We start from the raw sequence: 26163 nt of genomic DNA on the forward strand, positions 1-26163 counted from the left end.
ATATAAAAACGTTTTCATAATCATTTCAATCTCTTCAGCGGCTATAGAAGTATAAATTCCACAGATCACAGGTCCTACTAGTACACCAAATATGTGCTTAATGACAGGACTTGTAACAATTCATCATGCATTCATAAAAATAAGATAAATTTATTTCTTATACCACCTATTTTCAGTTCGCTTTACCCTCAACAAATATTTGAACATGTTCAATCGTGGCAAAATCACTCATAATCATAAGATCACCGAAGTTGACTTGATGCACCTGGTCGGTATTCTCCAATTCCTAGTAGGTCCTGTAAAAGTATCAACATGTTACGATTAACTGATGGTCTTGGTTTGAATACAAAATTATTCGTAACTTTGCATGTTTAGTTATAACAGAATTTTTCATTTATTTTTTTTGAGATATATCTGTTTATGACTGTACTTTTATTCTCTTTCAAACTCAATAGGACTATTAAAAAAATTATCATTTTAGGTTGGAATACAGGTTTATTTATGATAAAATAACTAATCTTAGGGAACTCCTACAGAAAATTAATTTAAGAACAAGAATTAAAAGGTGGCATTCCTTTTTGTATTGTAATTTAAATCGTAATTTCAAATATAGCCTCTGTTAAGAGAAGAACCAAAAGAAGAAGAAAAAACATCAACCGACTTTTATGGACATAATCCACCAAAGCCTTTTATGGAAATGTCATTTTTTAATAAAGCCTCTGTTAAGAGAGAAAGCTTCTAGTTTAATGTGTATATTCTGAAAGAGCTTGGCCAAAATGGTGTCGAAATGAATAAAATGACTAAGTACTATGGTGATGACCCAATTATTAGCTTAGATACTATTGGCCAAGTGCACAATTATGTAAAATCAAATACATATGCGAAGGACAGTTATGGAAGCTGCCCTTACCTGATGTGAGGAATAAGCAGCTAAAGCCAATTGAAACATGATAATATCATATACTTGACAAGCATATTTTTGGTTGATGATAAAATTCAAAACAAAAAAAAAAAAATGATTATATGACATACTTGACACGCTTTATTTTTGGCCCTAGTCTCCGCTGTGCTTGGAACATCATGATTTGGTTTCTGAAATCTCTTTTTGCGTCAATCACAAGAGCCCCATCCATCTGAGAACCTGCCACCTCTGGTGTAGCAAACAAAATCAACGGCAACTTCAGATTATAGTGGTGCGAATAGATATCACCTTAGCCAACACTTTATACATACACCCAATCAAAAAGATTGATCTAAAGTCTTACAAACGTTGAGGGCTTTCCACCTATGGAATAAGATCGATAAAAGTACTATTTATTCCTTTAGAAAACTTCTCATTCCAATGAAATTCAGAGATGAAGCGCATAATATCATCTTTAAGCTCAGCCCAAAAATCCTTAAAGAAGCCAGAATTAATTCCATCGGGCCCCTGACTCTTAGAACTATCATAGTCTCACACTGCTTACTTCACCTCTTTTACACAAAAAGGTTTTGTTACAATGCCATCTTGCTCCTGATTGAGAGTTTTGAATGTAAGATTTTCCACACTAAGCCTATCCAAGTTTACATCGCAGAAGTGATTAGCAAAATGATTAAAGATTGCGCTTTTGATATCAGTCCCTCCCTCAATTTGTGACCCATTAACTAACAAAAAGACAATTGAGCTCGATATTCTCCTATATGACATAATACCATGAAAAATTTGGAGTTAGCATCACCTTCTTTTAGACAACGGCTCATGTATGTTACCTCTATATAAGGGGACTTTACACGATCCCAAAGTTACGAAATCATTCAACCCTAAGACCTCATTCTTGCTCTCTAAACTGACTTGAGCGTCGAAGTGTCTGTAGGTACAACCATCTTTGTTCCAGAGCCAACTAACGCCCAAAACAACTGCATCGGACGTCATCAATCTGATCATGTACGATCAACGCTACATTCTCTTTCAGTTTGATCATCTCAAACTTCAATCAATAAACTCACAACAACTAATTGTTGTGCAATCAATTTATTTTTACTCGCATTTATCACAACAAAACATTTACCTTAAAATCAACAAACAAACAAAAAATTTCTACACAAAAACTACGTATCTTTGAAGTTTCCAACGCACCCAGAGATATGTAGGAGCAAGCGACCACTCTTGTCAAGAACAATATGAACAAAACTTATTTTCCATCTATTTCAAACCAAACCATTTCCATTTCAAAATCATATTTTAATTCGCATTTAATAATTAAAATAAATAAATATTTTAGAAGTTAACAAAATCTTATGCAAGTAATTAGTGGTAACCGTTTCTTAACGAATGTTGAAGAGTGCTAATAACTTACCTATGTAAAATCCCAAAATCTGATTTCAAGGACCATTTAATTTGTTTTAAATAGTTTTTTCGACGTTTTACCTATTTTAATAAAGGCTTAATTGCATGTTTGGTCCCTTGTCAAATTTGTCTCTCATGTTTTAAAAGTTTCAAGTTAATCTCTTATGTTATAAATGTTTCAAGTTTGACCAAACCGTTATTCACATTCAAATAAGTTAATATCTTGCGCCACATAATATTAAGTTTAATAAAATAAGAAAATTTAAAAAAAAATTCTTAATACTGATTTTATAATTTTTTTTTTGTTATTTTCTTATCAAATTAAGATATTTCTTTCAAATCCTCTCAAAAAGATATTTCTTTCAAATGTTATTACAAAGCACCGATCATCCACTCTCCCCACCTCTTCAATGGTGTTTTTGTGTATATATATATATATATTCAAATAAAACACTGAGAATTCAAACTTATCCAACGAGAAGAAAGAAAAAAAATTAATCATTGAAAACTAAATGAAAAACTAAAGAAAAATCAAAAAATTTATGGCAAAAACGGAGCTGTGTAAATTGAGATTTGAGACCGTCGAAGTGCAACTACATCACTCTTCATATATTTATATCTAGACTTCGTAAAAAAAAAAAACAAAAAAAAATATTTACATCAAGACAAAATTATATGGATGGTGTGGAAAATATCAATCGGATGAGTTGCATATAGAATGAAGTAAAGAAACTGCAGCAGCGTCCCCGTGAGTTTAGCTCATTTGATAAGTGATAAAGCATAATATATACAGGGATTGGGTTCAAACCCCGGACACCTACCTATTCAAAGTTGAATTTTTCTAGGTGCTATGCTACTTCACAAAAAAAAAAAAAAAAAACAGCAACAACAAATTTCATTCTAGGTTTTGTGGGAATTTGGGAAGATAATTTGGAGAATATGTTTAGGTTTGAAGTAGACGTTTTCTGGCTATTTTAGGTCAATTTCTGAGCATATAAGTAGGAAAAACATTAGAATATGAGTTTTTTTTTATCTCATCTTTACATAGCAGACGAATTGCATACTTTTGAGTGGTGTAAAATCGATTTCTATGGAAGCTTAAACCCTAGGTTGATTCACTGATTCAGGTTGTTCATCAAGGATATTGAGGTTCAGTTTACAATATCAATTATGTTTTCATGATTCTATTTATTTTCTTTCAAATCTTTGTAGTGCAATTTCAATTTCTGATTGTTGGTTAACACGAATATTGTTATTGCTCTAATCTATTTTGAGATAATCGGTTGATGCTTTCAAATTAGAGTCAACATTATTCAAATCAAAACTGAGTAATGTTCCGCAAATCGAGTGTTCAATCTCAGAGTTTACCAAGTTTACGTTTCTAGGTATCAAAATCGTGTTAACTCGAAGGAAAACACTCGGTTTCTGGTAAAATCGGAAGGTTTGATCGAGTTAACACTCGGTAAACTCGTGTAAACTCGACCGTGTTTACCGAGTTTTACGAATTTACATCTAAAAAATAAACTAAAATATTTTTTTTTCAAAACCCAATTCATTTTCTACAAGTCCAAAGCAAATAAACAAAACATTCAACTTCATACAGAAATGTGACAAGATTGTTACAACTACTTTTCTTATTAGCTCATTTGGTCTATTCACTTATTGCAATGTTGATGAATACAATATTAAATAACTTATCTAAACAAAATCGACATAATCTCGACAATATAGTAACACGCAGATCATCTATGAGAATATTAATTTAAATAAATTAACTTGAAATATGAAAATTCATGTTTCAATTCAAACACACAACACAGAAAAGGCACTCTTTATTTCTGAGATACTCATAGTCAAGACCCAAGATGGGACACACCAACTTAAACCAAAAATTCAAAACAAACCACAGAGAAGTACACTACTTGCCTTACCAGATGACAATTATTACGTGTCGTGCATTACCAACACACACTCGACCTATTTTAGTTACGAAATCTTATTCTTAATCGTACCAAAGCAACATTGCCATAACAATTAGCAAGCCGGGTTAATCGCAAACCATGTCTGAATGAAAGTAAGAACAAGGGCGATAAGAGCAGCAATGAATGCAGTGATGGCCCAAGGACTGCTGAAGTGTGTAAAGCCTCTGCTATGCATGTATTGCATCTATTACAGTAATGATCATGTATTTTGGCTCTAACTCCAAAATATGTTTCTGTGTTAGGTACCAAGTCAGTACTTATGATATTGAAAAGTTCGGCAACTTCCTCATCACTCCCAAGGGAATTGAGCAAAATCCCTTTTGATCTCAGTACCTTCACATCTTCAGGATGGTCGATAAGCGAGTCCATGAAAGCAGCAAAAGAACAAATCCCGTAGTCGTTGTCAAAATCTGGACACATCTCATATGCTATCAGGTTGAGGAAAGTAGCGGCTGATGTGTCGTCCACAACGATCTCAGGAAGAGTCAGTTCTGCAGCGAACCATCCTTCGGAGAAATCTATGTCTCTTGGCCTTCGTGTCTTGCTTGACTTAAGTCTTATTCCTACACTCTTAGATCTTGTATGTTCCGATATGTCATCATCTTGACCTTTTCATCTGGACTCTTCTTACTCGAATTCACTTTGTTAGCTTCATTGTTTTCAATCTATGTTTTAAACAGAAATGGATTGGATCATAACAATAAAATTTCATTCCTCTTACCGTAATAAAATATCACATTTTGCATTTTTTTTTCTTCTTTCTACGTAGTATTAATTATTTTATTTTAGTTTAACACTCTAATCACTATTATGCACACCCCTCTCTGATCACTACCCTCCACTTTGTAATTAAAATATGGAAAATACTAACATGTGCACAAAGGGCACATGTTAGTATACCAAAAATAGAAATTATGCCAATTTATTTCTCAAAAAGGTGAAAATTAGTGATAGGTAAACTTAAACTAATAAAAGGAAAAATATTTTTCTAATTTTGTCTCTAATATTTCTATTGTACCTTGGGTTTAGATCTAATGAGGATGATATTGCGATGAAGATCAAGAAGATGAGTGGGTATTGTCTCTGACTGTGACTCATTTGGTAATGGTATTGATACACTATGTTCTCTTTCTCCTTTTCCTTTTGAAACCATGTCCTTCTCCTTCTCTGATGGTGTCTCCTTTTGCTCGTTTCCTTTTCTATCTGGAACTATATTGCTAGTCTCTTGACTGCGTGGCCACCTCCGGTTCCTCTTATTATCTTCTGTGGCCCAATGGTGACATTTGAGGAAATTTTTCATGGTCTTTATCAATTCAATATCGTTGTCGTCTTTCCACAATAGCTTGAGCACCACATAAGGAAGTTGATTCTCCAACAATAGCACATCCATCATCACAAGAACAAGTTGATCAACCTTAATATTCATGTGCCCTGGTTCATCAAGCTTGGCTTTCTCCAAGATATGTAGCAAAGAACATCCATCCACGAACAACATCCACGACAACTTTTCTTCAAGGCTACCAAAGCCTTCAAGAGAGTTGCCGGTTAAAGTTAAAACATCATCGCTAAAACGACCCTTCAGTTCATTAATGTTATCGGCAATCTTTTTGTGTAGATCGCGTGGATTGTGGCCTGTATTCTCGAGGTATTTTGATGCCCACATAAGCTTGTACTTCTCTCCTGTCTTCAGATTTGTATTGTCATGATGGATAGGACCTATTGACACTAACTTGGGTGAGTAATGCTTCTCAAAGTTTTTTCTATTTCTTAGATACTCAGCCACCCTTTGTATCTTTGGTCGCGTATTTTGTGGCATTTGCTTTGAATTTTCTAGCTCCACAATTTTTTTTTCAAGGGTAGTTTGGGATGCCATCATTCATTCAATATGATAATGGTTGAGGGATATTGATCTTTCAAACTTGATGCAAATACAAATCAAAATGCGTATTATATATAGATGGGTTCAGTGTAGTGCTTTAAATTTTCATGCTCCTGAAACTTTACCTAATGAACAAGATAAGTAAATATGCTTGCTTAAAAAAAATATTACACCTTCACTTTAATCGAGTTTTATCCCCACTCTTCACTACTATATAATGTCCATCACTTTAATCATTGGACAAGAAAAGTAAAATTCATGGAAAAAGGATATATGCGTTTACTGTTCTAGAATTTGACTATGTGTCCTCCCTCTTTTACCATGCGGCTTGTCCTTTTATTCATTCCTTGCTTGGCTTTTAATTTCTTAGGATTAGATACCTAACTCATGTTTTTCCACAGGCTAAGTATCACATTTTAATATATAACATACAATAAATTTGATTGCTGTCGCGTGCGATCAAAAAAATAATTTACAAAGAGTAGTACAAGGCAGTTAATTTTGGTCGTCCTCACGAGGATTTCTGACTTAAAAATGATCAAATACGAACTTTGTAAATAGAATGCGATAATATAAAATGGGGGGTTTCAATTATTTTGAAAGGAAAAAAAAACCTGAAATAACAATCAATTTAAGATGATCGATTAACTGATTATGACAGTGTTCATGGGATATATCATCTGTTCAAAGAATTGTTCCCTTTTTTCTTTATGATTTTAATTCTGTTTGATTACAACACTAACCAATCAATCTTATTTGAATTTCTACTGAGCAGATTACAATCGTTAAACCATCACAAATTATAATTAACTGAAGTTCTTACACAACCGTTACAAAAACACAATTAATTTAGAAACTGAATTCAATCAAACCCTATAACTACTGTGATAGATTCTAACAAACCTTATTCGAATTAACACAAACAACCAAGGTTTTGCAACTCGAGAGTTTATTTCAACTCGTTTTGCCTAAGTAAACTCGACTTGAGAACTCGTACGAGTTTACCTAAAATTAAAATTATATAAAATTTAGGGTTAAATATGTTTTTGGTTTCTATAAATATGTCAACTTTTCCTTTTAATCCCTCTAAAAAATTTCTTCAACTTTTAGCCCTTATAAATTTTCCATCTTCACTTTTGGTCCCTCCTTTAAAGTAAACCCATACGTAGAATTCATATTTTTGAATAAAATTTTGCATAAAAATTTATAATATTATAAGAATCTATCCCAAAAAAAATATAATTTTTTTAACAAAACATGAATTTTTATATTTTTGACGGTTAAAAATTCATATTTAATTTATGTTTTGTTAAAAAATTCTAACTTTTTTGGGAGATATTTTTACATTATTTTACACATTTCTGCACAATTTCATTAAAAAATGCAAAAAATAACTTAAAAATAGGGACCAAAAGTATTGATTGAAAATTTTATAGGGACTAAAATTTGAAGAAATTTTTTAGATGGACTAAAACGAAAAGTTTGTATATTTATAGGGACCAAAAACATATTTAACCCTAAAATTTATTATATGCATGACATATAGAAACTAATATAATATTGTAAATAGGTCAATGGTGCAAAATATGACTTAATTACAAAGACAAATTATACCAAACTACCATAGTAAAACATTATGCTCAACTTAGCATCAAAATACAAAAATTAACCCACAAAATCATAAGTTTCATAAGTCATTAAGTTTAAGTCATCCATAAAACCATCCAAAAAAGAAAGTTTCACAAGTTCCTAAAGTTGTTAATAAAACTATCTAAAAAATGAACTAGTTAATTTCTTCAAAAGGTCAACAAACACCACCACTGCAACCCTAACCGGCGTCGCAATCACTGACGTCGAAATCTGAATTTCCATCGTCGGAATCGCAACCCTAACTGGTATGTGCTCCCCTGTTCATGGTTTGAGAACTCAGAGAAGAAAGAAAAAGAAATGTACTTTAGTTTATTCTGAGGACATATTAGTCACATTCAAGAATAGTAAAAGCAAAGATCCTTTTACTTTTCTTGTCCATTGAGTAAAGTGATGGACATATGAAGAGGACAGGTATAAAAATCGATTAAAGTTGAAGTGTAAGATTATTTTAAGCAGGCATATTTTAGTTATCTTGTTCATTAGGTAAAGGTTTGAGAGCATGAAAAACTAAAGCACTATATTATATAATACACATTTTGATTTACATTTTCGTCAAGTTTGAAATTAGATCAATATCTCTCAACCATTTGATGGCATCCCAAACTATTAAAGAAAAATTTGTGGAGTTACAAAAATCAAAGCAAACATCCCAAAATTCACGACCGAAGATACAAAGGGTGCAAGAGTATCTCAGAAATAGAAAAAACTTTGAGAAGCATTACTCACCCAAGTTAGTGTCGATAGGTCCTATCCATCATGACAACACAAATCTGAAGTTAGGAGAGAAGTACAAGCTTAGGTGGGCGGCGAAATATATAGAAAACACCGGACACATTCCAGAGGATCTACATAAAAAGATTGCAGATAACATTGATGAACTGAAGGGTCATTTTGGCGACGATGTTTTAACTTTAACTGGCAAGTCTCTTGAAGGCTTTGGAAGCCTCGAAGAAAAGCTGTCGTGGATGTTGTTCGTGGATGGATGTTCTTTGCTGCATATCTTAGAGAAAGCCAAGCTTGATGAACCAGGGCAGATGAATATTAAGGTTGATCAACTGGTTCTTGTGATGATGGATGTGCTTTTGTTGGAGAATCAACTTCCTTATGAAGTACTCAAGCTATTGTGGAAAGATGAAGACGAGAGTGGTTTGAAAAAAAGCATGACGAAGTTCCTCGACTGTCATCATTGGGCCACACTAGATGGGTCACAGCCAGATAAGGAGAAGGACATGGTTCCAAAAGGAAAGGGAGAAGGAGAACATAGTGTATCAATACCATTACCAAATGAGTCACAGTCAGAGACACCGACTCATCTTCTTGATCTTCAGCGCAAAATCATCCTCGCTACATCTAATTCCAAGGTACAATAGAAATAACAAAAAAAAAGTACTAGAAAAAATTGAAATAACAACAGAAATTACAAACAAACAAAACTATTAGGTTACTAAGAAACAGAGTTTGTTTCATCAGTGTTTTATGTCTATCTACCATTATCATAATTACAAAGGGGAGGACAGTAATCAGAGGGGTGTACATAATAGTAATTAGAGGATTAAACTAAATAAAATAATTAATACTGCATAGAAAAGATAAAATAACACCCTTTTCTTGACTTTTGATATTTTTGAGGGGGAAATAACACTTTTTTTAAATATTTTTTCTCTGCTTAAATGTGATTATTATTACTGCACATAGAAAGTTAAGATTTGAATATTTTTTATTATCATGAGTAAAATGATCCAATTTATTTCTGATTAAAACATAGACTAAAAGCAATGAAGCTAACAACAAGAAACGGAGTCAGAAGAATTCAGAGGAAAATGACAAGAAGAATGCAAAGGAAAATGTCAAGATGATGACTTACAGGAGCATACAAGATCTAAGAGCAGTAGGAATAAGACTTAAGTCAAGCGCGACACGGAGGCCAACAGACATAGATTTCTCTGCAGGATGGTTCGCTGCGAAACTGACTCTTCCTGAGATCGTTGTGGACGACACTTCAGCTGCTACTTTCCTTAACCTGATAGCGTATGAGATGTGTCCAGATTTTGAGAACGACTACGAAATTTGTTCTTTTGCAGCTTTCATGGACTCACTCATTGACCGTCCTGAAGATGTGAAGGAATTGAGATCAAAAGGGATTTTGCTCAATTCCCTTGGGAGTGATGAGGACGTTGCCGATCTTTTCAATATCATAAGTACTGACTTGGTACCTAATACAAAAATATATTTTGAAGTCAGAGAAAAAATACATGAGCATTACTGTAATAAATGCAAGACTTGGATAGCACTGGGTTTTCACACTTACTTCAGTAATCCTTGGGCCATTATTGCATTCCTTGCTGCGTTTATCGCCCTTGCTCTAACTTTCATTCAAACATGGTTTGCGGTTGACCCGGCTTGCTAGTAAAGGTGGTTTGTTATGGCAATGTTTGCTTTTGTACGATTAAATTAAAATTGTTACAAAAATAGGTCGAGTGTGTGTTGGCATTGCACCATAATAATTGTCTTCTGGTACGGCAATTAGTGCACTTCAATTCTCTAAGGATTGTGTTGAATTTTTTTTATGAATTTTTGGTTTAAGTTGGTGTGTTCCTTCTTGAGTATCTCATAAATGATGAGTGCCTTTTTTCTTTGTGCTGTCTGTTTGAATTGAAACATGAATTTTCATATTTCAAGTGTATTTCAAAGAACTTCTGTTTATGAATTGTGTTATTTCAGAACAGTTATTTCAACTAATGAACCATTAGTCTATTACATGTATTTATAACTGTTATTTCTGAGTTTGACAGAAATTAAGCTTTGGTTAGTGTGAAAATCTAAAGATGAGATTTGTTATGTATTTTGTCGTTCTACCCCTTCGTAACTGATCATTATCTATCGATTAAATATTTCAATTTCAAAGTTGAGGTACCGAAGAGGGATAATCTATCAAGTAATTGTTTACTTAATCGATTAAAGATGCCATTTCTGTAAAAATATAAAGACGTTTTCATATTCATTTCAATCTCTTCAATGCTATAAAAGTATAAATTCCACAGATTACAGGTCCTGCTAGTACACCAAATACGTGCTAAATGACAGGACTTGTAACAATTCATCATGCATTCATAAAAATAAGATAAATTTATTTCTTGTACCACCTATTTTCAGTTCACTTTACCCTCAACAAATATTTGAACATGTTCAATAGTGGCAAAATCATTCATAATCATAAGATCACCGAAGTTGACTTGATGCACCTGGTCGGTATTCCCCAATTCCTAGTAGGTCCTGTAAAAGTATCAACATGTTACGATTAACTGATGGTCTTGGTTTGAATACAAAATAATTCGTAACTTTGCATGTTTAGTTATAACAGAATTTTTCATTTATTTATTTTGAGATATATCTGTTTGTGACTGTACTTTTATTCTCTTTCAAACTCGTTAAAAATGATCATTTTAGGTTGGAATACAGGCTTTCAATTGCAATTATTCAACTTATTTATGATAAAATAACTAATCTTAGGGAACTCCTACACAAAATCAATTTAAGAACAAGAATTAAAAGGTAATATTCCTTTTTGTATTGTAATTTAAATCGTAATTTCAAATATATGGAACCAAAAGAAGAAGAGAAAACGTCAACAGACTTTTATGGACATAATCCACCAAAGCCTTTTATGGAAATGTCATTATTTTTTTAATAAAGCCTCTGTTAAGAGAGAAGGCTTCTAGTCTGATAGAGCTTAGCCAAAATCGTGCTGAAATGAAGAAAACGACGAAGTACTATGGAGATGACCCAATTAGCTTAGATACTCTTGGCCAAGTGCACAATTGTGTAAAATAAGATACATATGTGAAGGACAGGTATATGGAAGCTGCCCTAACCTGATGTGAGGAATAAGCAGCTAAAGCCTATTGAATTTTGATAATATGATATACTTGACAAGCTTTATTTTTGGTTGATGATAAAATTCAAAAAAGCAAAATATGATAGCATGACATACTTGACAAGCTTTATTTTTGGCCCTAGTCTCCGCTGTGCTTGGAACATCATGATTTGGTTTCTGAAACCTCTTTTCGCGTCGATCACAAGAGCCCCATCCATCTGAGAACCTGCCACCCCTGGTGTAGCAAACAAAATCAACGGCAACTTCAGATTATAGAGATGTGAATAGAGACTATTTGGATGAAAAATTGATAAACAAGAAACATACTGCATGTGTGCACGAATCACAAACTCGGCACGCTGAACATTGCGATCCCCATCAAACTCAATATTCTTGTCTCTAATTTCATAAGAAATATTGAAGTAACAAGAAATCTTTCTCCAGCCTATAAAAAACACATGCACAAGTTACATCTACTGTGTCATGTTAAGAGTTAAGAAAGAAGATATACTTTGTACTTAACCTGTCTTTTTAATGTAAGGATTCCCCGAAATCAAAGTGTAATCAGTTTTCTCCAAAATCTGTCCATGGAACGCACAACAAAGTATTAATCATTAGTTAAATTCGTAAGTGAAATCAAATAATCGCCTCACAGGAACTCTTGTATCTTCAGATACTTGCATAATTAACTACGGAGACTGTATATACTGTTGTGTTATTATATCCACACCACAGGTTACAGTGTATCTATTACAGCTCTGAAATTCAATAATCCAGACTTAGTAACTGCTAGTATACCTCTGGTTACAAGTTCTACTTAAAAAATCTGCTTGGCACTACAGTCCATAGCTAAAAATTTGCTTAGCACTACAGTTCATTTTTGTTATGATCAGTTAATGTAAGATTGTAAATGTGGCTTCACTTCCTCTTTAAGTCATTAATTGATGAGTTTAATGGCATACACCATCAATGTGAACCAGTTTTAAACTAATAATGTTCAATGAGAAACCACCATTTTTTATGTCACATCATCAATTCGAAATAAAGCGATGTAGCATAATAGGAGATTTTCATTGAATATCAGTATAAAACAGTTATTCGACGAAATGCAATGGTTGCGCTGGTTTAACAAAGTGTCTTTCGTAACAATTAGCGTTATTCACTGCATGCAGTCATCGAGCTCGTAGCTGCCCAATTAAGACCGAGCTTGTAGCTGTCCAATTAAGACCAGATGGTTCAGATTTCAACGTAGGAAATTTTAAATTTTAAAAAATCAAAACTACATTAAATTCTGAACCGTCTAATTTTAATCAAACTGCTCAAAACTGCTGCTTGACAGCACAGGGGCGACTGCACTCGATCCATTTCCCGTGATAATAAGCACTACTCTAAATCTCTAATGATTAAAAAATATACATAACAGAGAAAAATAAATTTATCAGAGTTCATAACCTAATTCACATTTCATTTCTAAATTCACATCAATCAAAATTAAATAAGCATATTTAATTGAATAATTTGAATCAAAATTAGAGTAATTAATTACCGCCATAGCTGCATTCTGATACTCCTTAAACAACGAAACCGTTGGAAACATTCCAGACAAGCTATGCCTCATTCCATTCTCCTTCTCTTCATGATCATTTCTCCCGAAACACCGCGGCGAAACCTCCGTTGTATAACTACTACTAATCTCCTTCACTTCATTCATCTTCCCGATCTCCGGTGATGAATAAACCTTCGCCAACGGCAACGGCGATGGTGTTGGCGATCTCTGCACGGTTCGAACAACAGCAAGCGGACTCGTTTCACACGAATCTGAACCAGAACCAGAGATTCTCGCGACCTTACGCGGTGGTCGGTAAGGCCAGGGATCTTGAACAACTTCACCGCCGTCAGTGGAGTAGCGCGGGAACTTTGACGGTGGCGAAGGTTTTGAGATCGGAGAAGGTGATTGATGGTATTTGATTGCGAGAGGTTTTTGCTTTGATGAGGAATGTGAGACGGAGGCGGAGGCGGTGTCGATCATCGCCCATAAGGCCGCGTCGTCGAGATCTTTGTCGTCGACGACGACGGGGTAAGTTATGGGTGATGACATTTTTGGAGAAGTAGGGTTTTGAATTGGAAAGAATCTGAATGTGAAATGTGAATGAAGAAGAACGCGGGTAATGGGGGTTTGAATTTATGTTGAAATGGAAAACGACGTCGTGTTGTTTTCTTTTCCGTTGATTGACCGTGGAAAGTGAGTGGACTAGGATCAGCTGCGGTTGAAAAATGCCACATTTACACACAATTTTTTCAATTTAGATCGTTGAATCTGTATTGAATTATTGAATGGTCTAGATTACAATTTGTGGAACTATTGTCTTATGACATAAGTCTATCCAGCGATTGAGATTAATTGGACCGTCATATTTGTCAAAAAAAATAAATAATAATTGGACCGTCATAAGAAATATAGTCATATGCGTATGTCGTAGTAACAATTTCAACCTCTCCAGTCCATATTGACATGGCGAGATACTAAGGGGTGACCTCTTTAGATAAGTTTGCCGTTTAGAACTAGTTATTGAATAATTTCCTTTCTTTTTTTGTATGTTTAGCGTTTGAAAAGTTCATATTAATTTGTCCTTTGTTGGAAAATTCTAATTTTATGTGAAAACCTATATTTTTATGCCCTAAATATGAATGCCAAGAATCATGAAAAAATTCAACATTTATGTCACTTTTTTGGACTTTGTGTCTTTGGGAAAAATTAGAGATCAAAAATAAAAAGAATCTCAAGTTACACAAGCAGAAACAGTGTTTTTTATCACATGATCATTTTCCAAACTACGTTTATTAAAGGGTCAATTTGAATAATTAACCCTTGATTTTACTATATCCTATGATGTTGTAAATGTCTCTATTATCATAAGGGTAATGCTAACCAGTGACGCCTGGTAAAGGAGTCAAATATAGTAAATATTACATTGGAATGTTGTCAACTCTTCAAAAGCATAAAAAAAAATGTTACTTTCATTTTAAAACTTTCTTTTTTTTAGTTTCCTTAACTAGTGCTCTGGGGCACTGGTTAACATTACCCAATAATTAATTCAAGCAAAAAGTACATCTTGCGGGAATTGAACCAATGACACCGTAGCTTGTCCAAAAAATAATTAATTCAAGATAAATGATATTTGTACAACCATTTTGTGACAACTTTTAAACAACTTTATCTCTCATACACATTATATTCTTACTCTCTCTCTCTTCATTTTTCTCTCTTCATTGTTTTTGACCAATAAGAAGAGAAAAAAAGAAGTTGTCATAAAAGTTGTTAGCAAATGGTTGTTCAAATATCATTGCTCTTAATTCAAGCAAAAAGTACATCTTGCGGGAAAATTGAACCAATGAAACCATAGCTATAACTCCAACTCAAACGCATACTACCACTGGGCCACACTATCAAACATGAAATGTTTTTCTCGCTATAGCTATATTCTATAAGAAAATTGCTCTTCTCCCATCAAAAAACAATCATGCTCAACTGAATGGACGAAAGTACCCATGCGTGACTTAAGTCATGCTCGGTACTTTCAGCGTGAGTTAATTCACGCAGGTTGTAAACCCAGCATGACTTAACTCACGCTGCGTGCTATAATAGAACAGCAACAAACAGAAACAAAACCATTGTGTTTCAAACTCTTTTTTTTTTCGAAATGTCTTCCATTTTGTGCGATTTTCACCAAACTCAACCAAATCAACATCAAATTCTACTTCCATAACAGGTAAGTGTTCTCTAACCTTTTGCATTGTGTTTTTTTTTTAATGTTAGTTTTTTTTGGATAAAATTGTGAAATTTTAGGTGTTCGAGTTTTTTTTTGAAGAAGCTAAATTAGCCCACTTAAATTGACACTGGAGAGAATCGAACCTAAGACCTCGAGGAGGAGCATACTCCCAGGTCCCAAGCCAAAACCAGCAGGACAACCCAGGTGGGTTTTTTAGGTGTTCGAGTTGAATTGCATGTTTGATTTTTTTTATCGTTAATGATGAATTAAGTTATAAATTGTTGTTTAAAATTGATTAGAGTAGGGTTGATTGAAATGTGGTAGGTTAGAGTAGGATAGAGTTAGGAATTGTTAGAAATTGTGTTGAACTCTAAGTGTTTGATAAAACGTCTCAATGAAAGTTTGTTTGTTTTTTGGATTGTTAATTATGAAATTAGTTAGAATTTTGTTTGTTAATGTTGATTATAGTTAGTTTGACTACAATGTGGTAGTTTACGGATTTAAACGACTTTGCCTAAATTTAACTGTTGTTGTTAAATAGTTAGAAATGACACAATGTCCGTATGAAAAAAATCATTGATTTTATGCTTTTTGAAATGTTGTGTAGATATGTCTCAGAGGCCTGACAGAGTTAGGGCAGGAAGGGAGTCCACGGGCCGAAGAGGTCTCATAGCGCCCTCCTCAGGCTCAGCCTTGTAGCTGGAGACTGGCGGGTGCGAGGATTGGTATGGGTGATGATGCAGAGGAATCATCGTCACAGCCGGGTGCGTCTCAGATAGTGGACCCGACACAGTATAAGCATCAGCATCAGCATGAGGCGTATCAACCTCGGTATGAGCCGGCTCACCAACAGGAAAGTGAGGCCCACAGTGAGGCTCAGGAGGAGTAGAGGATGGAGTTCGAGGCCGGACCACAGAGCTTTCCTTGGGGCCTAGTGATTTGTCGCTTCTACCGAACTTCGGTAAACATGTGGCATGCAGGCTATGGGTCGATGTCAAAGTAAGTATAATTGTTTAATTTTATTTTAATGGTATGTTACTTATTATGATTTAAAGTTTTATGTTCAAACAATTTAAATTGACTTAAATTACACGTCAATTAAAATTACATGCGAGAATTAAAATTACACATGGTCATTTAAATTACGCGCATAAGAATTTAAATTACGCGCGCTCATTTAAATTACGCGCGAGAATTTAAATTACCCGCTTCATTTAAGAATTTAAATTTATGTTAGAATATTTAATGTTTATTTAATGTTTATTTAATGTTTATGTTAGAATTTTTGTATTTCAGTTTCAAAAGTCTCATAAGGTGACCAGTGTCTCGCACTTGAAGAAGCTTAGTTCTAATACCTTGACAGTGCCGGTGTCGGGAGAAGGAACTGAATGGTTTTGGACACCGGTGAATGCATCTGGTCTTTCCCCTCTCCTTCAGACTGGGTATGACAACATCAGTCACGGGATCATTTGTGCCTTGCAGAGAGATGTCATGAGAAGACTAGCATCTTCCATCTGCCCATTGGAGAGATGACTGTAACACTAGATGATGTGGTGTGTCTTCTACATATCCCCATCACTGGGAGGAACATTGAGGAGGAAGATCTAACTTATGAGCAGGGTATATTTCTGCTGGAAAATGAGTTGGGTTTTACGCCGTAGGAAGCGATGAAAGAGGTGAAAGATCATATGGGTTTGTATGTCAGTCACACTCACCTGTAGAGGTGTTCTGAAAGAATGTTGAATAGGTGTAATCAGTTGGAGAACCCTGCATCAGACGAGGAGGATAAGGAGGAGGAGGAGCAGAGCGTTGTTAGGACCGCCTACATTAAGGCGTTTTTGTTGCTCTTGCTTGGCTACACCATTTTTTCCGGCAAGAATAGAAGAAGCATTAATCTGTTATGGCTGCTTGCGCTTCAGGATTTGGACAGGTTGGGTGACTGGTCATGGAGCAGGATGACACTTGCTTTTTTGTATGAGCTGTTTTCTCTTACAAATGACTCAGCTGTTAAAGCCATTGGTGGTTACATGACCTTGCTTGTGGTAATATATTTTTTTCTTATTTTTTTAGTAGATCATAAATGTATAGTTGTTTGTATGATATTTGTGCTGATATAAATTTGTCTCTGTGTTTGCATGGATGGGTTTTGGCGCGCTTCAAGAAGATCGTTTCGAGCAGGCCAGAGTACGAGCATTTTAACCAGCTTGTGGGTAAATGGAAACCTCCCATAGGCTATGCTGATGCTGGACAATACAGAGGGCTCACTAATTTGAGGAGAATGTTAATCTCATCTGGAGGTTGTACGAGTCACGGCGAGACCTGACGCCTTTTCGGGACATATGTTGGTACTCCGGATGCATCATGGCTGACAAAGACAAGATGTGTCGTCACTTATGGGAACAGGTTCCGAGGAAGTACAACTATGTCTAGACCATTCCCAGACCTCCTACGACGATTGGGGAGCTTGCGCCAGGGGATGTGGTTATCGCCTTCACGGATTTTGTTGTCCATGTCCATATCCAGCAGGAGAGGGGTGATCCGATCCCGGAGGACGAGGTGTGGAAGTATGTGATGTGGTACATCAAATAGTTCTACCGTGTATCTCGCCCGTTGCTGAGTACACAGCTCCTGTCCCTCATTACGAGGAGGTTATTGTTGAGCAGCAGTGGGCCAGACAACTTCCCGACCCACTTCAGATCATCGACAACATCAGACGCAGAGTGGATAGTGCTATGGAGATTCCTGATGTGTTTTCAAATACTCTCGTTGTCGACGTTATGGAGGGCATCCAGTTCGAGTATAGCATTCTACAGGAGATGTCAGTTCTAGCATTTTAAGGAAATTTGTATATTTTTAGATGTTTTTGTGTCATTTCGGGGATTTTTATGCAATATATTTACACTCACACCTTTGCGCATTTTTATGACATTTTGACTAGTTTATCGATTTTTAATTTTGCGTAATTTTTGGTTTTATTATGCGTATGTTAATTATTAATGAATGAATGATTGAATGAATGATGAAAACATGGATGAAAATGATGGAATGGATGTATGAATGAATGAAGGAAATTAGGAAAAAATGTCATTTCTACTGTTCTGGAACCTAACACAGACCCAGCGTGACTTAACTCACGCAGGTGTTAAATCCAAAGTGAGTTAAGTCACGTTGACTTGTAATTTGTGTGACTTAACTCACGCTGAGTTCAGCGTGACTGAAGTCACGTTGGTTTTAACATCTGTGTAAGTTAAGTCACGTTGGGATATTTTCGTCAGTTTGGATAGGAGTGAGCAATTTTTGATGGGAGAAGAGCAATTTTCTATATATTAAACCTTCAAACACATTATATTAAAAAAATGAGTTGTGTTATTTGAACATCCATTTAGATGACAACTTTTGTGACGACCAAAATTTTACAAAGAAAATGATGTATTGACACAAAAATCAAAGCAATAGAGAGATAAAGTAAAAACATAATGTGAGTGTGAGAGAGAAAGTTGTCACAAAAGTTGTAAAAAATGGTTGTTCAAATATTATTTCTCTAAAAAAATTATGTTGGGCCCTCAAAATTTTGGAGGCCCAGCTCCATTGAGCTGTCTGAACCCCCCCAAGGGACGGGCCTGCATCCTGTGATAAAATGAATTGTGAATAAGTGATTATGTGTCTCAGAAATCGCATAAATGAATTATGTGATGTATTAAATGCAAACTATGACAAACTGTGCTAAAGTCTCGACTTCCGCAAAACGAGAACCTCCAAAATACCCCCTTTGTCCCATAATAAGTGAGTCTTTTGTAAAAAAAAAAAAAAATATTGTATCAAAATAATTGACCAATTTCACTTTCAATGCAATATTATTTACTTTTTTCCAATTATAACTCTAATTAATACTACTTTCATCACTCTCAATTCAATATATTTCACTTTGCATTTATGATAATGACAAATGCACCAATACTTAAAAAGAGCACTTAAAATCATTTTTCTTTCTCCTTCATTTATACATTTTTCCTATGGTAGAATTGCAGTATTAAAAATTGTCCATTTTTTGTTGTCAATCTTTAAAGATTTTTGTCATAGAATTAATAATTCTTGATTATGTGAGTTGTAGTGATGTCATGTGGGTTGTAGTGGTGTCATGTAACCAATTTCAGCTGTAAGATGCTTTGTTCGGTTGTTGTTAAGATCTACACCTTCTTATCATTATTATTATAAATAAAAATTGATATTTTATAGATTTATTCAATAAATAATGTATGTGGCCTTTAATATAGACTACATACATCATTTATTAAATGAAACTAAAATGTCAAATTTTACTTATAATAGTGACCGGGTGGTCTATATAAATAATTAAATATGAATATAAATATGAATAATATATATAAATCAAATTGGAATCAATCTAAAAAAGGATATCAAATCCGATTTTGATCAACTTTTAGGGAAAAATGTTAAAAAAAATTATTATAAAAGATATGTTTTTGACGAAATTATTATTAATTTTTTTTAGAGATTCAAAGTTTATATTATTTAGATATTTTTTGTTCAACTTTACTTGTTGGTTGTTTCTAACAATTCTTATCAAATTCCCTTAAAAACAGTTCTCATTAAATGACTACCATATGAACTTTTTTTGGATAAGTACTGTATAATGAACATGAAGTCTATATATTCATATTATTTTTTGATAAGTACTGTATAATTCTCATCAAAGCCTAAGCCTATGATCTTTTTTCTAATTCCAAGAGAAAAACCTTCCAAAATGGCTATGGGCGTCTCAAGATCTTTTCTCTTTGGAATTTTATGCATTGTGTTGGTCCTAGCTTCTGGTAAGAAATATGAGTACTTTTTGTTACAATAATATTCTCTAAATCTTTTCTCTTTGGAATTTTATGTATTGCTTTGATCTTAGCTTCATTTATTCTCTTTGGAATTTTATGTAAAAAGATATCAATATTATTTATTCTTCTCAATCTGTTATTTCATTTTTCTTATTCTTTTATTGAACTTTCAATGCATCAGTCTTGCAAACTTTTAGGTAATTAACATGGAATTTTGAATTTGTGACTTTTTTTTCATAGCAGGACCAGTGTTAGCAGGACCAACAATAGGTTTGGACAGTTATGAAGTTGACTGCAATGGCCATGGGGCATGTGAACGATGCGATGAAAGATGCATAGGTCATGGTTTTAAACGTGGAGGTGGATGTTATGGATTTGCCCAGTGTTGTTGTGTGATGAATTGAAACAATTTAAATAAAGTATACGATTACTAGAAAAAGTTGGATTAGGGATGAAAATTTAGAGATGGAAACATGAAAAATTCATCTTTAATTTTGTAGATGTCAAAATTAGTGATAAATTTTATTTTTCGTCTCTAATTTTCGTCGTTATTTTCACCTTTTTTATAGTGATATTCCTTAATGTCTTTTTTATTCTTAGGCTAAGCTATGATTATAAAAAAATGTAATGTGAAATAAAACGTCCATGTATGTTCTTCAATTTTAAATAAAGATGTTGAATTACAAAATGTTAACCTATATTTTCGCAAAATTAAATTTACTTCAAAAGAAAAAACACATTAACGTTTATAATTATTTGTAGGAATAGTTCGTTTTGAGAAACCTATGAGAAAATTAAATAAAAGGTATAATATCATAAGTAATGAATATAATAACCTCAAGAAATATCGATAATATTATATCATTAATTATACCCCTAAAAAAAGTACCCTTGCACAACATCACATAATTTGACACTATATTAGATGAATGCAAGCGTCCTGTAGTTTATTTTTCACAAACTCTCATGTCGAGTTTAGTCGAAGACAAACAAATGAGTTAGTTCATACATTAGTTAAGAAAGGACACATTCTTAGTTAGTCTCTACACTGTTATCGATGTACCACCATGTATTATTGAACTAATATCTAATAATGTAATAAACTTATCGATGTACCACCATGTATTATTGAACTAATATGTAATGAAATGTTATAAACTTATCGATGTACCACCATGTATTAATGAACTAATTTGCAAAAGTATTTGTTTGAAGTCATAAAATTGACTTTTTCGAAAAAGTTATTTTGTTTTGTCAATAGTATAACTGCCGAAGTCATGTCAGCTAGTGTCTTGCCGGTAGACCACCCTATAACTAAACTTTACCTTATTACAAATCAGTCCTCATACAAAATATTAAGGGAAATTTCAATCTTAGTGCACAAATGGGAATCTATGTTTAATTTTGATTTAATCAGGGACACAATTGCAATAAGTAAAGATATAATGACACATCTTATGAGCAAATGTGCAATACACCATATAATCTGACTTGACATGAATTAAATACACAAATGTTCAATGATTGACCATTTAACTTCACTGGAAAATTCATTTTCATAATTTCACCATAAATTCATATAATCTGACTGCTCTTCCTGTCTATGCACTTTCCTTTTTCAAAGCTCCGTCAGGTATAATCTCTTCCATTGAATCTTTGTTTAATAATTTTTTTTTTCGAGAGGGGAGGTGAGGATAAAAGAAAAATCTCTTGGATTGGGTGAAATTCTGTGTGTTTGAGGAGGGAGTATGGAGGGATGAGTGTTAGGAGACTGAGAGAGTTCAACATTGCTCTGTTGGAGAAGTGGTGTTGGCGGTTGTTAGTAGATAGGGAAGGTTTATGGCATAGGGTGTTGGTGGCTAGGAATCGCGTGGCGGATGGTGGTTTGGAGGATGGGGCCGGAGTTGTTCTTCTTGGTGGAGGGAGATAGTGAGGATTAGAGATGAGATAGGTGAGGGTGGGGAGGGCTGGTTTGGGGCGTGTGTTAGGAGGAAGGTGGGGGATGGAGCTGAAACTGATTTTTGGCATGATTGTTGGTGTGGTAATGTTCCGCTGTGTGAGCGCTTTAGTAGGCTATATGACTTGGCCGTCCACAAAGCAATCACTGTTAGGACCATGTTCTTGTTGGGGGTGGATGTTGGTGGGGAGGCGTGGCAGTGGCGCCGACGGTTATGGGCATGGGAGGAAGAGTTGGTAGAGGAGTGTAGGGATTTATTACCCACAATTACCTTGCAGGAATCAATGACTGATAGATGGCTATGGTTACCAGATCAGTGTTGAAGCAAAAATCTTTTTGATAAATGTTTTAATGATAACAAACCTCGTGGGATAAATTATAAGTTTTATGAATGGTGATCTACTGATGGTTGCACTTGAGTTTTTGTTAAAAGAACAGGAATCACATAAGTGGATAAGCTAGAAGCCACCCACATTGATAAGTGCATCATATCTACTCAACAATGAAAGAATGAGTATATCATCAGTTGAAACAACAAAGATCACATCTCCATGAAGATTCATAACTCAAGAATCATGATGGAAGAACTTGAATCATGCTGGAAGAACTTACATCACAAGCTGCACAAGAATGTGCTTGAAGTTATGTGACAAAACTCACATTGAGTTTTATGTTATATGATTTGAAGATCCACCATGGGTAAAGAAGATAAAAGGAAATATGCATACAAGTTAGGAAGATTCTCAGAACCTCCTCAAAGTATCACACTTCCAAAGCTTCTGAAGATAAGAAGTTCAGAGTTCAGAATCTTCATAAGAACAGGGATCAGAATGTTCATATGAATGGAGTTCATAATAATCTTGAACATTAACCCTGAATATATCCAGAAACAATAAAGTATTACTTCATGGATAAACAAGAATATTTAAAGTCATCAGTTACATGCAATAATGAACTAGATGCAAAGAAATATTCTTTTGGACTTCAAAGAAAGAATCATCTTGTTTGTCAAAACAAATGATCTCTCATTTATATGTTTCAAGAGTTCTTGAAGGAAATAAATAAACAACCTTCATATGGTTCAAAGTGTTGAAGAACATCAGAATGTTCAACACAAGGTACAACCGTCAAAAAGGAAGGAGCCCAAAAGAAACATTCTGAAGTTCATATGTTTGAACCCAGAAGGAGTTCAGAAGGTTGCTCAGAAGGTTCTTTAGAGCAAACCCATAAATCAATGTCCACACCAAGAACATGCAAGAACAGATGTGACATGAGCATATCTTATGCAGACAATGATTTTGACTTTGAATCAAGAAATCATTAAAGACATCTATGGTGATTAAAGGATTCACGGAATTTGATGGTTCTTGGTATTTGTGCGTTCTTGAGTAATTAGCCAAGACACAAACAAAGTTTAAGTCATACCAAGATACAAGATATCAAAGTACATTTGAATTCATGAACTAATTCTGAAGTTCAGAAAGTTAGTTCAGAATGTTGATCAGAGAGTTGATCAGAACGTTCTGATGATAGTTCAGAAGGTTGTTAATAAGCAAACCCAGAATCATCAAGAACATGAAGAACATGCAAACTACAACGTGACATAAATATATGTCCAGGAAAGTACAATTGCATGGATGCTTCAGAAATAAAAGCTTGAGCAAGCAAAAGTGTCAAAACGGTCTTCAAGGTTCATTCAAGACTATGAACACTTGAAGTTCTAGGAATATTCCAAAGAGGATATTATCCTAGAGGTTACTTTACTGCACTTCAGTTATGTCTCTACTATTAGGATTGATTACATCAAAAGTAGTCTTACAAATCATCCTAAAGTAAGAGCAAATAAAACATTCTGATGATCAGAATGTTCACTTCTGCACATGCTTCCAGCCATGAACAGTGTAGTTGGTGGAAAGAAGAAAAAGGTAGCAAAAGGAGATCTTGCATCAGAGATAACATATTCTTTGAACTGAATCAAGCAGATTTCCTGGAAGCATGAGCCTGAAGCTGCAGACCCACTATCCTCTCTTTCCTGCACAATATCCAAGGCAGATTTGAATCAAACTTTATCCTACTTTTCCAGCAACTTTTGATGCATATGGAGAAGATACTTTTTGGAGGATAAAACTCAAACAAATCTCACATCACGTGCTGGGCAAGCCCAGAAATTCATCCAACATTCATCAATGATGAACCCAGATGAAGAACATCATGAATATCCAACATTCTGATGAAGAACACAACAACATTCTGATGTTCATCCTGGGAACGCAACAACATTCTGATGGTCAGAATGTTCACCCAGATTTTCAAGTAAAAGCTTGTGGGGCCCAGGACACGTGGCATAACACCATTGGACACCCTATAACGGCTATTTGAGCCCAAAGACTCTATAAATACAGATCTAAGGCTCAGCAAAACTTGCACCAATGCAAAGCATACAAGAAAACATCTTAAATATGTTTGAAGCTTTAGCATTCGAATTGGTCATCACTGAAGGCTCTTTCTACCTTCTTTGTAGTGTAAACCAATTCGTTCTTATCTTGTTAAAGATAAGTTCTCCTTCCTTTCTTCTCTGAATTGATCATCACTGAAGGCTCTTTCTACCTTCTTTGTAAGTGTAAATCAATTCTCTTTGTTATCTCTTTTAAAGATAACTTCTTCTTCTCCCTCCTCTGTTTGTTTCTCAAACATTCAAACTCCAAACATCTTGTAAACTCTCATCTAGCTTTAGGGGTATTAAAGTGTTAGTTTGAGCTGAAGGTGTAAAAGTCTAAGTGGGTAACTTAGCAAGAAGAAAAGAAAGTCTTATCTAGCTTTAGGGGTACTAAAGTGTTAGCTTGAGCAAGAGTTGTAAAAGTCTAAGTGGTTAACTTAGCAACAAGGTGCAAGCCTGCTGAGACTTAGAGAATACAGAATTGTAAGTGTTGTAAGGTGCAGGATTTGAGAGGTTATCTCAAGCATCATAGTGGAAAATCTCACAAAACTGTGAGGAGTAGACTAGCCCACATTGGGTGAACTACTATAAATCTCTGTGTGTTCTTTCTCTTCCCTTTACTCTTTTAAATTCAGTATACATTATACACACACAACACAGTTACTTGATTAAATCAGTTTCTGCATAATCTGCACAAGAACGTCAGAACGTTCTGAAGTCAGAAAGTTAACTTAACTATTCCAAGTTTTCACTTGAGAATCACTTTTTAAGTTGCAGGTTAATTTTTAAAGGGTCACAATTCAAACCCCCCTTTCTTGTGACTGTTTTATCCACTTCAATTGGCATCAGAGCCCGCCTCTATGGTTTGAGCACTTAACAGTGTATGAGGAAAAGATCCAGAAGGAAGTGATGTCAAAGCCTGCAAATCAAAGTGCATGTCACATATGCAACAATGTGGGATACTTCAAAACTAAATGCCCTCTGAAGAAGAAGATGCAAAGATGGCAACCAGAGATGATTTTGAAGTCAACACATGAGTAAAGACAAACACAAGAAGTGAAGAGGTAAGAAATTCTAATCCTTATCTTTTATATAAAGTGTTTAATAATATCTCATATGACTCTGCATTTTATCTTAAAAGTATGAACTTTTAAAATAATAACTTTTCTTGTATAAAGAAAGAAAATGTGAAACTACTAATCCTAAATGATATATATCTTAAAACCATTCAAAAATTGTAGTACTATCATTTTTAAATATTTGAGAAACATAAGATTCTCAATGATCAAAAATTTATAAGATTTAGAAAAGTCTGAATTTTTGAAACAAGATGTTATTTTGAAAAGGAAAGTAAAACTTTGAAAAATGACATATTCAACTTTCTAAAGTCTGTTAAGACCTTTCAAAAAGCTGGTTTAGGATTAATAACCTATCACAAACAAAA

At 34.3% G+C, this 26163-nt stretch overlaps 2 protein-coding genes, 1 long non-coding RNA gene and 1 pseudogene across 4 annotated transcripts; 2 read left to right on the forward strand and 2 right to left on the reverse strand.

Annotated features, from left to right (window-relative positions):
- Nucleotides 1-4221: 4221 nt before the first annotated feature.
- Nucleotides 4222-6274, reverse strand: LOC146907388 (UPF0481 protein At3g47200-like; annotated as a pseudogene). Its single transcript, XR_015019336.1, has 2 exons — nt 5327-6274; nt 4222-4973 (listed from the first exon to the last, which is right to left on the reverse strand). The product of XR_015019336.1 is annotated as a UPF0481 protein At3g47200-like (transcript).
- A 2008-nt stretch (nt 6275-8282) lies between these two features.
- Nucleotides 8283-10572, forward strand: LOC146907389 (UPF0481 protein At3g47200-like). The gene is made up of 2 exons (XM_085730552.1): nt 8283-9198; nt 9603-10572. The coding sequence occupies exons 1-2, from the start codon at nt 8428-8430 to the stop codon at nt 10242-10244; spliced, it is 1413 nt and encodes a 470-aa protein (XP_085586678.1). The 5' UTR covers nt 8283-8427; the 3' UTR covers nt 10245-10572.
- A 232-nt stretch (nt 10573-10804) lies between these two features.
- On the reverse strand, nt 10805-13873 carry LOC146907390 (peptide transporter family protein). Its single transcript, XM_085730553.1, has 5 exons — nt 13258-13873; nt 12235-12292; nt 12039-12156; nt 11829-11946; nt 10805-11110 (listed from the first exon to the last, which is right to left on the reverse strand). Exons 1-5 carry the CDS (start codon nt 13807-13809, stop codon nt 11057-11059), a joined length of 900 nt encoding a protein of 299 aa, XP_085586679.1. The 5' UTR covers nt 13810-13873; the 3' UTR covers nt 10805-11056.
- A 6245-nt stretch (nt 13874-20118) lies between these two features.
- LOC146907391 (uncharacterized) lies at nt 20119-21025 on the forward strand. Its single transcript, XR_015019803.1, has 2 exons — nt 20119-20313; nt 20566-21025. It is a non-coding gene; the product is annotated as an uncharacterized LOC146907391 (long non-coding RNA).
- Nucleotides 21026-26163: the final 5138 nt, after the last annotated feature.

Source organism: Medicago sativa, chromosome 7 (genome assembly GCF_051527215.1).
Source record: "Medicago sativa cultivar Bolivia chromosome 7, Bolivia_mono, whole genome shotgun sequence".
Taxonomy (NCBI): Eukaryota; Viridiplantae; Streptophyta; class Magnoliopsida; order Fabales; family Fabaceae; genus Medicago; species Medicago sativa.